Below are 17451 nucleotides of genomic sequence, written 5' to 3'. Positions count from 1 at the left end.
GGCGAGCGCTGGAGCCCATTCGGCTTCCCGTGTAATATCTCCAGAGAGCTATTTGAAGTATCTAGCGTTTGATTTCCTCTCGTATTGTTTTGTTGATGCTCTGCAGTGCAGATTGTCCTGTGTGTCCGAGACGTCAGAATGAACTTATTTTATTTTTGATCACACAAAAAATAGATGGGAGTTTTATCCTGGAGGACGCGTTTAAAAATCATTGATACCCAAGACTCTGTCACAACAATCGCAAAATAACAATTAGAAAGGAATATCAGCCCAAAGTTGTTTTATTTTTATTTTTATTTCTCATGGCTGAGATTGAAAGGTTATCAAGACGCCATTAGAATACACGGCCAAACTTGAACACTGACCATTATTAACTCATTCACTGCCATTGACGGCTATTGACGTCAAAAATTCATTTGAACTATTTTTATTAGATTTAAAAAAAATTCCACTTGCAAGTAATTACAATTTTAAAAAAATAACCGCCTGAGGCGATTTAAAAAAGAAGAAAAGATTATTAAAAATTAGGAGCGTCAGGCGATTAAATTTTTTAATCGCAATTAATTGCATGACTTCACAAGTTAACTCACAATTAATCACAAATTTTACATCTGTTCTAAATGTAGAATAAAAAAAATCTAGGTTTTCATACTCTTGTTAACAAAAGTGGGAAAAAAATGTTCAACTAATAAAAATAGAATTTTTGACGTCTACAACCGTCAATGGCAGTGAATGAGTTAACAGGCAGCTTGTCATTTCTACATTTTCTCACGCCCTGTGGATGAGGAAATCGCGATCACTGCCTCTCGATAAAGCTACGTCGTTTGTTGCCTTCGTTGTGCTAATGTAGACGAGTGATCATGTTTTCGCCCAATTTTTTCCACCGTCTCCAAGGATACTTTTAGCGATCTTCATTCATGTCGTCTCTCCTTGTTTACAGGATATGAACGACTTCTCCCCCGTCTTCAGCCAGCCCCTGTACAAGGGCATGGTTGCGCCCAATGCTGAGAAGGGGACAGTCATCACAACTGTATTTGCTGATGACCAGGATCCACCGGTGAGTAAAATTTTTTGTAAGCCATCAGGGATACATCGGACCCAAAATGGCGTTGTTTGCTTCAGTTTTAAACTTATTACAGATACCGTAGTTACAAATATAAAAGAGAAAGTCATACGAGATATGAGATTTTTTTGGGGGAGGGGGGGCGGACGGGGGAACACCAGACACTCTTTTTAACTTAACAGTTAGGAAGTTTTTTACTTCAATAAAAGAACTGATTGTTCAACAAAATATTATAAAACTTGATACAACTTTAACTCATTCACTGCCTTTGACGGAGATAGACGTCAAAGATCAATTGTACTTGGCTGGCAGTGAACGACTACAAATAAATCTGCTTTTGATTACATTTTGCATGGATGTGACAAAAATACATTTAATATATTTTTTCTTGAATATGGTACCATTAACTCATTCACTGCCATTGACGATTATAAACGTCAAACAATCATTTTAACCATTTCTATAAGTTTAAGTCTACTTTTGTTAACAAGAGTATGAAAACCTAGAATTTGTATTATTTAAATAAATAAATATTAAATAATAATAAATAAATACATATTTATTATTGTACATTTAGAATAGATATAAAAAATATTATTCGTGAGTTAACTATTGAAGTTATGCGATTAATAATGATTAAACAAAATTAATTGCCCCTAATTTTTAATAATCGTCTGGTCAGGCGATTAATTTTTTTTATTGTAATTAATTGCATGACTTCACTAGTTAACTCACGATTAATCACAAATTTTATATCTGTTCTAAATGTACAATAAAAAAAAAATCTAGGTTTTCATACTCTTGTTTACAAAAGTGGAAGAAAATGTTAAACTAATAGAAATAGTTCAAATGAATGTTTGATGTTCATAGCCGTCAATGGCAGTGAATGAGTTATTAAATTCCCAGTGAACTCTCTATAGAAAGTTTGTCATATTTCCTGCATTCCAATTTACCGAAAACTTTCCAGAAAAGTCCTGCAGGGTTATAGAAAATGCATGCAAAATGAATAGTGACCAGTGGGATACATTGTGCTCGTCGACGGCAACTGCGCATTTCCGGCTACGTTTCTAATTCAAGTGTTGCACCTATACAATGTGGAACAAAGCCAGCAACCCGCTTGCGTTTTTTTTTTTAATGAAGCCGTATGAAAGAGCGGCTCGGCGAGGTCCCGCACCCTCACGACACGTCGCTCTTTGAACATCAGACGTTTCCATTTGTTCGCTTGTTTCACGCCACACACTTGAAAGTTCCTGCACGCTTTCATTTGTGTACACGCGTTTCCATTCTCCCTCACCGCCTCGGCTTGCATGACTCACCAGGCTTTAGCCTCTGACAGTGTCATCATACTTGAGAAAATATACGTTTTTTTGTTGTTTTTTTTGCTTCACACTGTGGTATCTGTGGAGTTTCTCCTGGCAGTGGAGCAATAATGACTTTGGTCTATTTTCTTCTGGAATCCGTCAGTTACACAATGCAGGCAAAAAGAAATGTGCGAATGTTTTTTGTCACTCATTGCTAACTAACCTTTTCATTTGACCCTTCCTTCATACTTGTGACTCATCGTTGTTTATGGAGATAAGGTTGTTTATTTTTCTCTCTCCTTCTTCTCTGAAAACACTTTTTCGGTTTAAGGTTCAAAACACTCACTGACCTCGCTGTGCTGCCCTCACAGCTTCCGCCAGCCTGGAGAGCCCGAGCCTCCACTTCCTTTTATTATCAGCAGCCCTTCATGCTTGCGGGTTCTCGCGGAGTTGCCTTTGCACCTTGACACCGGGGCAGTCCCAGCTGAGGGTGGTAGAGTACCTCTCATAATCCCTGACTCACTCAGCCACTCGAGCAACTTGGATATTATATTTTTTTCTTTCAAGTTGTTTTTCAAGCCTGAGCCTTGATGCTCCATCCAGCCATCCATTTTCTATGCCGCTCATTGTGATCGGTGTCTTGCGGGAAGCTGGAGACTTTCAAAGCGGACTCATTTCACCTGTCAATCAAAGGTCAGCGCGAGCAAGAATTGACACTGATGATAGCATTCTCTTTACGTGTTCATTTTTTATAGCCCTTGTCCTTATTAAAGTCATTGAAAATGAAACTAAAATGGAAAACTGACCTTTTTAGCGGTTTGTGTATAAATAGAGTGGTGCCTCATTATGCCCGGTCCCCATTGAAATGTGTGAAGATGCCGTCAATCCCTTTCAGCCTCCACCAAAAAGTTTTTTTTAATATATATAGCACTCTATAATATTTCCTTAAAACATAATACAAAATACACCACACATAGATAAAATGTAAAGTTTTGAACAATTTGTGCATCATGATTAATTCACTGCTACTCCTTAGGGTGTGTGACTACATACAAACACAAACGAAGAAGACTTTCACAAGTACTCTAAGTGACTTAGTAAACTGCTATAATATTCAATGTTTTTCACAAACTATAACGAAAATATGGCTGTGAGTATTGTTATATTGTCTGTTTACATTGTGTTCAAATCATTTGCTCATTTTTACGCTGTGATGGTATTTGTCAGCGTAGTTATGGCAATTTGCCTTATGTCTTAGCATTAAGCTAGCAGGAGGCAAAGTTGTTTAAAACATTCACATTGCTTAGCCTCTTACATTATTGTAGATTAACATATTATACAGTTCTCCATTTTGGGGGAAATTGGAACAGATTAATGACATTTTCATTCATTTCAGTGAGGAGCGATTATTTCAGATTCGAGTGTCGAGCATGGTCAAGGAACGAATAAAACTCATATCTCAAGGCACCGCTGTACATTGCTGGCCTTTTTTGAGGAATTCAACTGACGACGCAGGGCTTCACCTTCAATTTGTATCCCCTTTCCACTTGCCTCTGCCCAAGGCGTACCACTGTACAAGAACCTTTTCAAAACCTTCTGCGATATGAGAACACAACCCACCCCGAGCATGTCTACGTGGTCAGCATACGAGAACGAATGAGGCTGTGACGCAGAGCGGGGCTTTGACTGACACAGCAATTCGATTTCCTAACAGGAGTGGACTAACCCAGTGTCTTATTGACCTGGGGCTCAAAGCATTTTATTGACAGATGTGCCCGTCAAAGGCTAATACAATATGTATCACAGCCAGACAGCGTACTACGTCTCTGTCAAAAGTTCCTCACGATTCGGACCATCCCTGTTAGCTTTGTGGGTAGACAAATATCTATCCAGCTTACACCTCGGGAGAAGTGATGCTTGTGATGTCTAAAAGTGGACTGTGTTTTCATCTAGTGTTCCATCACTCTGAATGAGATTACCATGGAGACAAATGCTCCCGAATGCATTATTCCTCATAGCCAGCCGGGTTTGAAAGGTCTGTTATTTATGACTGGGGGAAAAAAACAAAAACAAAATTATTGCAGCAGAAAATGTGTCCCTGCCATTTGTTCTAGAGCCGCCCAACTTTTTATAGTGTTTTAAAATGCATCTTTAATAAGATGTAATGTGGTGGACTCGGAAGTAAACTTGATTATTTAGCGCTTCGCATTTAATTTCACTCCCTCGATTACTGTCGATGCGAAGCCATCACAGATGCAGATGCTTTTAGGAAGTACTGAACAGCTATGGCTTTTATTTTAGCAATGGTAATAGCATAATGTGTTCACTCTGGCATTGTGAGTCATAAAAAAAACTAAAAAAGAACTTTTAATTATCTATTTTTGGATGGTTAAAAAAAAAAGTTTTTTCATACTAATAATTGTATTTTACCCGTGCAGAAGCCTATGTCAGAAAATGTGCAAAGCCATACTTGCTTTGTCACACCCTGCAGTAGAGGGGGCGGGGTGAGCAGTGGCTCATTTGCATGAGAGGACCGCCCCCTCTAAATATTGATTTCAACAAGGCAGTAAAATAAGTGAACTCTCATTTTAGTTAATTTTTATTAATAATAATGATAAAGATAATGATGATAAAAATAATAATGATAACAATAAGTCTGGCTATTTTTTATATTTGTGTGTGGTAAAACATTATTACATCTAGTGAAATTATATATATTTTTCCTGCATGTAAAGCAACATGTGTTTGAGAAATGTATTTCAACTCACGGTTCGTAATTCTTGGTGACAAGCAAGACTCAGGCATCAAACCAGGTGTAAAATAAGCACTGATTATCCCAAAATGAAACCAAGACGGGAGGGCTTTATGAGTGATTGATAAAGGGTGTCAGTAGGCGACCAATCTGCTGAGTGATGAGTTGTTTTTTTTAATCTAAGAGACATCTGGACTCATTTGATGTTATTGACTGCTGCTACATTGACACATCTACAACCTCTGTAAAAATGACGGATGGATCTTTGTAAAAAGCTTAATATATGGCTCATAAAATACGTTTTTTTAAAGTGGTTTTAGGCGTGGTAGCTGTGGAAAAAAATGACCTTTTTGTATCATGAAAATAGAATGATTTTAATGTAATGTAAAAATATAACAACTATGTTCAGAAGGCCAGCAAATAGTTTGACTCTGCTACAGTAATGTTAGCTTGCCAGTGTGGCATCAGCTAACTAGCTAGCCCAAGATAATGATCCCTACTGTTTGGTGTTTCGATTACCAAACACAAAGACATAAAACTACCTGGATTACTCACTTGTATTGAAAATAAACAATTCATCTGGCACTATGTTTTTTTATGAACAGATTCAGACACATCATCAGGCTTCTGGAGCATTCTCAAACTCGTTGTGCTAATCTCATTACAGCTTTTTGGACTGGTCTTTCTAGACTGTTAAATACAGTATATGTTTCATAAAAGAAAGTTTTTGCGGTGTAGCTGTATCATAATTGGAAATTGTACTGTATTGTAAACGTTAATAAAAAAAATTTTTATTGGTCTGACCAGGCTACTGTGATCCTAGCTTGCCTCTTTCATGTGAGCTAAATAGCCATCTTAAGCTAATGATTTCTATCGTTTGTGGGGATTTGAAAACATCACACAATTCAACGTACATGATGCTAGTATGTCACTTTTAGCCACATTTTCCAGCTTCCGCAGTTGCGTAGGAGTATCTTGCTAGTAGCGCTAATGTCATCACAAATTGATGGATGGATATTTGTCGCCAGCTAAATCGATTTTTTTAAAGCAGTATTAGCAAATAGTCTGACTCAGCTACATGGATAGTAAGCTTGCCTCGCTAGCTTAAGCTAATTTTTACTAGTTTGCCACACAAGTAGATTCAAAACTCAAGTTTATTGTAAATTATTCACTAATTCAAAAGCATAATGTGTTTCGATGACTATTTAGCCACATTGTCGGGCATCTATAGCATTTTTACAGTATTTGTGCTACTCTCATAACACATGACAATTACATTAGTAGAAATTTCACTAGTTTTAATATCATATTGCATATTTTATCTTGCACGTTTTCTTTTTAGCTTCTTTTTAAGGTGACCTTGAGTTGATCATCTCCGTACAATAAAACAGTAATTATGATAGTACAGCCATACATTTCATCAAAAGGCAAACAATAAAATAGTGAGCTGATGAGATTGCTCAGGCTGGTTTAATATGAGTGTATAATGTTTACTGACCGAAGCGGCTCCCATTACGGCGGCTATGCGATACAGTGCAAACAATATTCTTGAGTTTTATTGCTGATCCACTTTGACATCTTATCCATCGTCCTGCAAATCCCCCCGAAGACTTCCCCGAGAAGGTTTCCCAACCCCTTAAAGACAAATGCGTGTGAGGAAAAGCCCCTTCGGGGACATGTTCATGCTTGTGGTTTTATCTCTTTTGTCACTCCCCTCGGCAACAGACCAACTTTGGCGAAAGAGGAGGCGAGAAAAAAAGATTATTAAAAGATCGGTTCTGTCCTCAGGGAAGAAAGTGTTGTAAGAAAAACTATTAAGATGATCCGCAATCAGGAAGTGTGTTTAATCTTAATCCAAGTGTCACTGTTAACGTCCGGCGCCTACTAATTATTAATGCAAGTGATTTATTCTGCAGACTGTAGGCATGAGTTTAATAAAGAAGCGTTTCCCGCTTTTCAAAAAAATCTGAATTCATAAATAACATGATTTATACTAGGCAGTGCAATCAAGGGATGACTACTAAGATCAATGAGATGGGGAAATCATAACAAAATTCATCATTCATTTTTTTTTTTTGTTAAGAATATTCAGGAAAAGTTTCTCAAAGAAAAATATGGAAATAACCCAACAATCCATTACCATTTTGAACTAAGCAGCCAGGACGTGTAGCTCCATTCTTATATCCCGATAACTTCTATTACTGCTTCCTTGGCAGTTAGCAACAGTGGTTCCACCTCTGAATTTTGGTCAAATCCTGAATTAGACTGTCCAAGGATAAGAATGACTACCCTTTTCCCGATTTTTGGTGGTATCTGTGTTGTATAGTCCAACAGTTCCTTTGTTTTGAGGCCTCGACCATCGTTTTGCGAACTACCATTAATCTCATTTATTCTTTATCCTCCTCCGCCTTGTGCCTTTCAGGGCACTCCAGCAAGTTTTGTGCGCTACAGAGTGGACCAGGACAGGTCGCCTTACAGCGGGAGCATCTTTGATGTGGAAGAAGTGAGCGGAAGGATTGTCACCAAGGTCAACCTCAATGAGGACCCCAGCCTTACCTTTAAGGTGAGAAGATGTTAGCGTGCATGGATAGATTGCTTGACAGACTGAGGATGTGATGTTTTTGTGCTATTAAATGGACATCTTTTTTTACATTGTGACAAAAAAGTTTTTAGTCTGAAAGACCACGAAAAGGCAGACCACCTTCTCTTGAACGGCTGTTGAGCAGAAATTGATCGAAAATATCCAAAGGGAGAAAAAATGTCCAGGAAAATTAAATTCATGGATTATGTAAGGGTTTCTTGAAGGACTACCAATGGTCCGCAGGCAGCCATTTTGCAAGACAATACTCTCCAAGAGAGTTGCATTCTAAAACTTTTATATCTACCATTACAAAACATTGTCAAAATGGGACCATGAATCAAAACGGGATCTAATTAATATGGAAGACCAAAACTGACGATTAAAGTTCTGTTCCAAAAATCAGGTCTGAAACTTACCGGTTTCCTAGTTTTGATAGGCATCGATGGCAATAGTAAATAAGCTACTCTGTTGGTTCTTAACCCTGTAAAGCCTAAACCATGAAATATATGAGAGAAAATTCTGATTCTTTGCAAATAGAGTATTTATTGGTCCTTTTGAACAAACAAAAATTTTGAAAATCAACTTCCGCATGATTTTAGATTTGTGTCATATTTGATACATTTGGTCACAATGCTTTTAAATTCGTACATTTGTAACTGTCTTAAACTTATTAAACATATTAGCATTTCCAAAAATCAAAAAAGAACATTTCCTTTCTCAATTGGGGCGATCTTGCAAGGTCGCTGGAAAAGCATCAGCTGGCTGATTACTGCCCTCTAATGGATTATCCGTGCAATGCATGTGTCAGATCATATACGTCAGGGTTTTAATGGAAAAACATATACTTATAAAATGATATGTTCAGCATTATACGATTAAATTTGTAAATGTGGCTATGAGTGCCACTGCTACGTAGTGATGAGGATCATTTTTGGATCGGTGATATCCGTTAACTGGATGACAATTTCTTTCTGCGATGTCTTAAAAGCAGTGATTTTCACTCGCTGCTTGTTATATAAAGCCATCGTCCCAAGGTGATCCGTTCTGTTTATTTGTTATTTTTTTAATATATTAGTTGTTTTTTTTTAAAGAGAGAAGCAGGTGCTCTAGGACATTTAGTTCTAATAAGGATGTCTCAGACACCACGTTGCGACCAAAATGGTTCCCTCTCTCTGTTCCTGCTTCTTGTGCTTGTAAAATGAATTATGGTGGCTGTTGTAAACAACTTGTAATATCTGGCTGCTGTGTGTGCGTGCAGTTGTTTGTCATCGCCTTTGACGACGGCGAGCCTGTGAAGACGAATGGCACCTTGGTGGAGATCACCGTCCTTCAGCCTTCGCGTATTCCCATCTTTGCGCAGGAGGAGTACAGGTGAGCGCGTGTTTGTTATGACGGTTCGCCATGCTTAAATTAATATTCACCTGCCCTGTCAAATATTTATTGCTGCGAAGTCCCCTTATTTGGGTTTAATGATGCGTGTCAACTGCTTTGGCCTACATTCTGCTCCTGTTGTAATTAATTGTCTGGCGCTCTTTTTACCACACGAATCCCCGTTTCCAGTATAAATATGTACGGAATCCTCAGGGTGCTTGTCGTAAATCACAGCGGCTTAAAACTTCCTTTCTTAACTAATTCACTGCCAGCCCAGTTCAAATGGATCTGTGACGTTTATAGTCGTTAATGGCGGCGAATGGGTTAAGTGTGGCACACGTGTGCCGACAATCGGTTAGTCAGCAAAAGCCGAGTCAGCAAAAGTCTCTTTACAACTTGAAGCATTTATTACGACGACAGTTAATATATATTACATATATTTTTTAACCTCATTTAATACACCTCTTTGATGCAGCTTCTGACCTCTAGTTATTACAAAAAAAACGGCAAGCAGGTGGCAGCAGAGTATAAGAGATCAGCCAGGGCCATGTTGCAACAAGCTCTTTTTCCCAGTGTTTTAAACACGTTTGTGATGATGAAACTTAGCTATGTTTGTAAAACAGATTAAAAAAAAATCCTGATGAAATAAGAGACTCTAATCTTTGTTTTGGTAGGTTCCATGTTTTATAGCAGTAAAACACGATATTCTGGGGCCTTGCAAAATCAGTCAAAATCCAGTAAAACAGCTGGGAGCAAAGGGGGTTGCTTCAGATTTCCTCAGATTTCTCCATATCAACAGTAATTGTTGACTGATTTATGTAGCCTTCATCAAAGAAGACTGATTATTTTCTGTGTTTAATCAAAATAAGACTTTTGCAAACATCTGTTTTTACTTTGGAAAACATTGGCCGAACCGGTAGCATAGCACAACATCAATCCCTTTTTTTTTTTAAATCACTATACGAATACGAAGTACAAAATAAACACCAATCACTGCTTAATAAACAGTAATCAGGGGGGAAAATGCTTTTGTAATACACTTTAAGGCAAAAGTAAAATGAACCCGATTAGTCGATTAATCGATTGAATAATCGATAGAATAATCGATTCTCAAAATGTTTGAGTGACACCACCTAATTCGTTCTACGGACGGTCAAAATATTGAAACTGGTCCACAAAAAAGATTGAGGACTTCTTCACCGCACTCGAAGAGCACATTTAAAAAATCACTTACTTTGGTTAAGAGGTTTAACCGGCAGCACAATTAAACTGTCAGAAAGGGCAAAACTCCTCCATATTTCTCAAGGATGCCGATGGTCTGCCACGCGAGGCGGTGCGTGTCCAAGCGTGGTCCGACAAAAGGCTGATGTTTGCAGTGACTCGGGAGGAGTCGGCCAAGTGATTTATAATTAAACTACGCATGGATTATTAACACTCCATCTGAAGCGCCTTTGAAGAACTCGCTTATTATGTGCCAGCGCCGGCTTGGGCGGCTTGTAATATGCTGCGTTGCGTGCTCGCAGTAGGCACCTGTCTGAGGTGATTCCCAGTAGGCTGAGGCACCGGAGGACTGATGGCAAAGTTGTCTCCGGCGGGACTTAATGGGAGCGCTCCTTTTAAGTGGATTGATTTACGAGCTGGCGTGTCAGTCAGCGTAGGCAGACGCGCCGGCGTAACTGAATTTGACATGCTATTAAGACTTGGGTAGGCAGGCTGAGGCATGACACAAGCTGTCAACACAATGACGGCGTTGTGCGCGACTTTGCACAAATATGCCCATCCATTTTTTTTTTTCTGTGGATTTTCTGTATGGTTACCAGTTGCAACATTAGGTACACCTGCATGATCTAATGATATGACACGAAAAGCTGTATCAAAAATGCATTTCGACAGTCAGCACTTAACAAGGATCACTGGAGATATTCGCTTTTCAATTCGTATGATAGGCAGACGGTAAATAAGCAATTTAGCACTTCCACAAGAACACAGACACAAAGATCCAGAGCCACTTTCAAGTGATGGCTGAAGTCAGCTGGAAGTGGCAATATTGAAAATTCATGATACATTTGGCCTACATTGGCTACGTCAAGCAGTTATATGGAGGACCAAAACTGCCAAAATTAAAAATAAATAAATGACTAAATAAATGAATAAAAGTGAAAATAAAAACGTATATGAAAAAAATATAATTCATAAATTAAATACAAAAAATAAATATAAATGAAAAAAAAATCCTTAAAAAATAAATAAAAGTAACAATAGATAAAAAAATTAATAATGAAAGAATAAAAATAAATATAAAAATATATGTTGAAATAAATACAAAAATACATATATGAATAGACTTAAATATCAATCAATAAATAAAAACGCTCTGCACTCACATTTATTTATTTCATGCTGCAGATGCACTGTCAGGTTGAAATGTTATTCAAATGAGGGGGCGGTCCTAAGTGTGTCTTGGGTTGGGCTCCGCTGTTGCAATTTTTGTATTTATTTTGACTTTTATTTATTTATTTTAGGGTTATATATTTAGTTTGTTGTTTTTATTTCCATTTATATCTATGTTTTTGTATTACATTTTTGAATTATGTTTTTATATCCATATTTATTTTTTACTTTTATTCATTTGTTTATTTATTTAGTCATTAATTTTTTTAATTGTGGCTGTTTTGGTCCTCTATAAGCAGTAACCTCCTTGGGGGAGGTACTCACTTAATACCTCTGTGACAGTGTTAATCGCAAGCATGATTAGCTTGACCAATGATTTCGGATTCCGCTCTTGGGTTGGCTCTTATTGGAATGGATTAGAGACTATCATAATGTTTGTAAACAAACAATAGCTCGAGTACATCCAGGTGGCGCAACGCGATGACAAAACTTTATTAAGGATTGCGCAGACAGTTGATTCCCAAAAGCTCTTTTCAGTTTCAATAAAAATAAATAAAAAATCTACGTCAGTCCAGAAGAACCCGTTGTTGAGGAGGCTAAATGATAACTGATAGTTATCTAGAGAAGGTCACCTAATGGCAGACTTGCAGCATGACCGCTCTTTGGGTCACTGATCAACACATAAGGTCGAGGCCGGAATCCCGCGTGCCCACCGTCGGCTTAAACAATTGTGAGCGGTCGCAGCAGCTGGCCCCGGCTGCAAATGACGAACCACGAAAAGCATGATCCAGGTGCCGGAGCGCTTCTCCTGCTCGACCGCCGTCTCTTCCTGCTGAGGGGCGTCCAATCGAGCTGGCTTTTTTTTTTTTGAACGGAGAGCCGGCCCATCCCTCACCCGGGCTATTCCTCCCCAAAGACAACCAGCCGCGACCGCAAATCACTGCGTAAATGTCCAGAGAAGCTCACGTCTGTCAACGCGCAGGCAGTAAGTTATACGAGCAATCAGGTAAGTTATGCCCGCAGCTCGGGGCCACGCAAACAAAACGGCTCTGCTGGGTTTTTGGGCCGGCTTAATGATTTCTGCCCGGGCTTTACGGTCGTTCCTGTCCATCTGTCAGAGGGAAATTTGGCCTCCCAGTCGTTGTTAGCCACAATAAATGGCCCCGGCCGCTGTTTATGCTGTAGCAGCACACCTGCCATTTGTCGCGGAGCTTTTTGAGATCGTAGCGGCACGAGCTGTTTATGTAAGCGGCACATAAAAAGAGAGTGCAAACAATCAAGTGGAATGTATAGCTGTTATTCGTAATTGTGTAATGATTTTTAGAGGGTAAAAGGCAGATAGATGGAGCAGATTTGTGTGCTTGTATAAATGCACTAATGCTAATAAAAAAACAATGTTGTAAGATTATATATCCTCCAGGTAAAACCAGCCACAAGTGTGTATTTTAGAATACTTAGCTCGTTCACTGCCATTGACGGCTATAGACGTCAAAAAATCATTTTAACTATTTCTATTAGCTAAACATTTTTTTTTTGTTAACAAGAGTATGAAAATCTAGGGAAAAAAATGTACACTTCGAACAGATATTAAATTTGTGATTAATCGTGAGTTAACTAGTAAAGTCATACGATTAATTACGATTACTAATATTAATTGCCTGACGCCCCTAATTTTTAATAATCTTTTCTTTTTTTAAAGAATAAAAGATTATTAAAGATTAGGGGCATCGGGTGATTTTTAGATTTTGTAATTGTAATTAATCACGACTTCACTTGTTAACTCACGATTAATCACAATTTTTACATCTGTTCTAAATTTGCAATAAAAAAAATTCTAGGTTTTCTTAATCTTGTTAACAAAAGTAGAATGTTCATGACTATTTACGTTGTAGATTCTCACTGAAGGCATCAAAACTACGTATGAAAACATGTGCTTAGAAAAAGGTGAAATAATTGAAACATGTTTATATTCTTTTTTTTGGTGTTGAAAATAGTCACTCTTTGCTTTGATGATTTTTTTTTTGCACACTCTTGCCATTCCCTCGATGAGCTTCAAGAGCAGTTACCTGAAATGGTTTTCCACACAGTCAATTCTGTAGAGTAAATTTGATTCTATTTAGAGTGGGACCAAATAGACTCCGTTTTAGAGTAAGATTTACACTTGGAAGAGAGTAAAATAAAGAATTGGAAAATAGATGCACAAATTGACGACCTTCAGCTTGGGAGATAGCCGATCTACTCCCTGAGCCACGCAGCTAGCTCCTGCTGTTATGTCAGCTGGAATCTTCCTAACAAACAATGTCTTTGGTCTCTTGCAGATGAGCAAACAGTAGGGAGGGGCTTGGCTCAGGGCGGTCGTGTGGCAGTCTCCCAAGCTGAAGGTCGCGAGTTTGTTCCTCAACCCTTGAGTGACTTTTATTTGATTTTACTTTTGGCCTGTACTGTACTAATATACTTCTTTATTTTCACCCTTCGCCACTCCTGTCCTGTAAGCTGGCGAACTACCGCCCGTTGGTTGCATTAGTAAGTCGTCTATCACGCTATCAGCTGTGTTGATCGACATCTACGTGTCCTCGGGGGGGAGTTGCTGAGCGATCGACTTTTTAATCTCCTCTTATAGTTCATTTGCGGGAATCACTTCGGAGCACGAGCCCAATCGATCTTGCGGCGCAATGTTTGTATCCGTCACTCATCGTCAGTATCGTTACCACTCTTAATGATATTGTTTTGCTTGCTTTATTTCTCCTAAATTCATTAGTAATGGTCGGTTCTATATTCGGGCCAGATGGACGTAAAGATTGTTTTTAAATGACAGTTTGTCGTTACTGATCAACTGATTGGCTGGTTAAAGGGATGGGTCGGGGTTCCAGGCTAATATACAAATGTATTAATGATTGTGTAAAAAAATAATAATAATAATACAATTTGAACAATGCCTACTTGGCCTTCACCAGTTCACCCTTTCACAAAGTTATTTTTTATTTTTTTTAAAGATTCTGCAAGCTGTGTATTTTGTAAGAATGCTTTGAAAGAAACGTATAATGCACTTTTTTTCTCTTCACAATTTAAAATCATTCCTTGGCGTCTCCCCAAAAAGGTTTGACATTGCATTGTCAAACTATACAAAAGATACAGAACACTTAACATCCCCTTGTGACATTCTGCTCGAAATTGAAGTTGTTGTTTTTTCCCGTTTTGTGCGAATACTGAGTAGAGCTTTTGTTACCATAACGACGGGGGGTCAGAGGTAGGAGTGTTGTGCCAAAGCTGTGTCTACTCAGTGTTGCCAACTTAGCAACTTTTATGACCCGTCTTGCGATTATTTTTCAATAAAGTGTCTCGTAACAAATCTGCCCACTCTTTGTGCTATTCGAGTATTCTGGAGATTCTGAGTCACCATTTTTGTGTCCAGACTGCAAATGAATGACGCCTTTGCAAATCTTCCCCCCCGAGTCCACTTTAACCTGATGACTTCAAATGAAACCATTCATTTTAAATTCAATACATTTTGTGAGGTGGAAGCGCTCAACTGATTGTTCACGGACACATTTTTGAGAAATAGGCAGATGACCGAAGATGGATTTGGTTGTTTCGTTTCGCACCCAACTATTTCTCTCAAGGCCATTTATTTAACCAAATTTACAAACAGTCTTATTTAATTTCTTCAGTTTGACACGAGCAATATATGAAAAACGGGGCCGTAGCCATCATTTAAGAAATGAGGGTGGGAAACATTTTTCAAGTAAGCCCAACTTTTATGAACAAATTATCATTTTCCAGCATCTTCTCTGTTGTGGCCAAATGCTAAATTTAATTACAAAACTGTCAAACTCTAGTTGAGTTGAAATACATTGACAGTAAGGACTAAGTAGCAGATAATGAAATGCCCAATGGCGACACTGATTGCCAACAAGCTCATCGCACACAAAATGGAAAGAAAGGGAAAACGTTTTGGCGAGGCGCAGTGTTGGAGTTATTGTCTCGAAACCCTGAAGTTGTGCGTTTGACCCCAGGCCATTGTGATCATGTCGAAGTATCCTTGGGAAAGATACTGAACACCCACTTGCTCTTGGTGCTGTCATCAGGAGGTGAATGCGCTGTCAAACTCTAAAGTGCTTTGACGGCCTTGTTCGGTGCGAAAGCGCTATTATATAAGTAAAAGTACCATTTACCATATTTTTATTCTTTACAAAGTCAAAATCCTCTCATTTCAGCCTCTTAATTAAATGTGCATACTTTGTCATTTATTTAGTCTTGTGTAAACTAATTACAGTCATCTATCATTCATTTGCAGGCACATTGCATTGCATTTTCGTTTTTGTTTATTGATTGATTATATCGCAGGATTTTTTGCGGTGATTATGATTCCACGCGGGCTGCTGCGGAGAGCGTCCAATGTTTAGGCTCATTTCACACTTAATAAAAGAAACTAAAGTGCAATGAGCGTATCGCGAAGTACAATGGCGTAATTTACACAACTCTTGAGTCTACAGTCAAGTAAATATGATTACGTTGCTAATTCAATGTAGCCCATCACCGCTAGTTGGAAGGAATTGTAATCGCTCCATACGTGGTTTAGGATAAGACGGAATGCAGAAAAAAACAGTTTGTGCACTTTCACACACACACACACACACACACACACAGTAAACATGAGCACTTTCTTAGACGGCCTGCAGATGGCCACAACTGAGGCCATCACTAAGAGTGGCTAATATTTAGCCAGTTTATAGCTGACCTCCGCGTAAGTCAAAAAGGCCAAGCCATTTTTCAAAAGTTAAGCACTTAATGTTTAAACTCTACATCATATTACAATAATGTTCATACTTGTAAGGAATATAACTTCTGCCTTGTTTTTAATTAACATTAACACATGGCTAATACGCTATTGTATTTTAAGGTTGTTCATTTATGGCGGAGACTTTTGTTTTTTGGGAAACATTGAAGAGCAAGAAAAGAGACTTAGAAAAACATAGCTTTTTAAAAAAATTATAATCATTAAAAAAAAAAGTATTTGAATATAAATAGATGTGTTATTTGTGGGCTTTGTTGCCAGAAGAGCCACCCGAATTTATGTCAGCGACACCTCCGGCGGGATTCAGCTTGTTAGAGAGAGAATAATGTCTCCCTGCGGGCGAGGCCTCCAGGCGGCAAATGATTTCGTCGGCCGCTATAAAACATGCAAGCCGCTGTGTCTGTTTGTGTGATGTCACGATGCACCGCTGTCCATGCCGCAACTCCGGTGTGCCAGGCTGACCCGGTGGTTAATAATCATGACGATGATATTAATGTCATGTCATGTAGGGGCGGCAACGCACTCACACAGTAGTGTTATTGGCAGCCATTTTCAGAGGTGGCAAATCCAGGTCCAGAAAGTAAAAACCCCGTCGCAGTTTGACTTGAGGTGCTAGCTAAGTGAGCTCCCTAGCTAGCTCCTCGGGTGCTCGATAGCTAGCACAAGGGGCTAAAGCCAAACTGTGGCAGGGTTTTTACTTTCTGGACCTGGATTTGCCACCTCTGGCCATTTTAGTTTTAGTCTTAAGATAGTATCTCACTGAGTGGCGAAAGCTTGCGAGTGTTGTGCTGTAGTGCTCTTTTTTTTTCTTTTTTTTTGGTCAGAGCTCATTAACTCATTCACTCCCAGCCATTTTCACAGAAGCAATCCCCTTCACTCCTTGCTGTTTTACTAGATTTTGATTTTCAAGGCCCATAGAATATTGTGTCGTATTGCTATAGAAACGTGAAACCTACCAAAAGAAAAATTAAAGTCTCTTCTCTCATCAGGAAACAAAAGTATATTTCTATCTGTTTCCGTTTTGCAGCAATTAACATTAGAACAGCTAAGTGTCATCATTATTCACAAAACTATTTAGAATTCTGAGTAACTGAGGGTTTTTTCAACATGTTCTGGTTCATTTCCTATGCTCTGCTGCCACCTGCTGGCCGTTTGTGTAATAACTACCATTTCTTCAACCGTTCCGTTGAGAGACTG

General features: G+C 38.6%; 1 protein-coding gene across 3 annotated transcripts in view; it reads left to right on the top strand.

Moving 5' to 3' along the window:
• Nucleotides 1-17451, top strand: part of LOC147163577 (protocadherin-15-like) — a 230833-nt gene that overhangs the window by 169690 nt on the left and 43692 nt on the right. For all 3 annotated transcript variants that reach the window (XM_086092793.1, XM_086092792.1, XM_086092791.1), the window contains 3 exons: nt 941-1057; nt 7539-7679; nt 8956-9068. In XM_086092793.1, the coding sequence (XP_085948919.1) occupies nt 941-1057; nt 7539-7679; nt 8956-9068 (371 nt within the window). The remainder of the gene's footprint in view (nt 1-940; nt 1058-7538; nt 7680-8955; nt 9069-17451) is intronic.

The sequence above is a fragment of the Leptonotus elevatus genome, chromosome 13 (genome assembly GCF_054856555.1).
Source record: "Leptonotus elevatus isolate MCC_2025b chromosome 13, RoL_Lele_1.0, whole genome shotgun sequence".
Classification (NCBI taxonomy): domain Eukaryota; kingdom Metazoa; phylum Chordata; class Actinopteri; order Syngnathiformes; family Syngnathidae; genus Leptonotus; species Leptonotus elevatus.
Note: the sequence above shows the minus strand (reverse complement) of the source record. Positions and strands in the feature narration are given on the sequence as shown.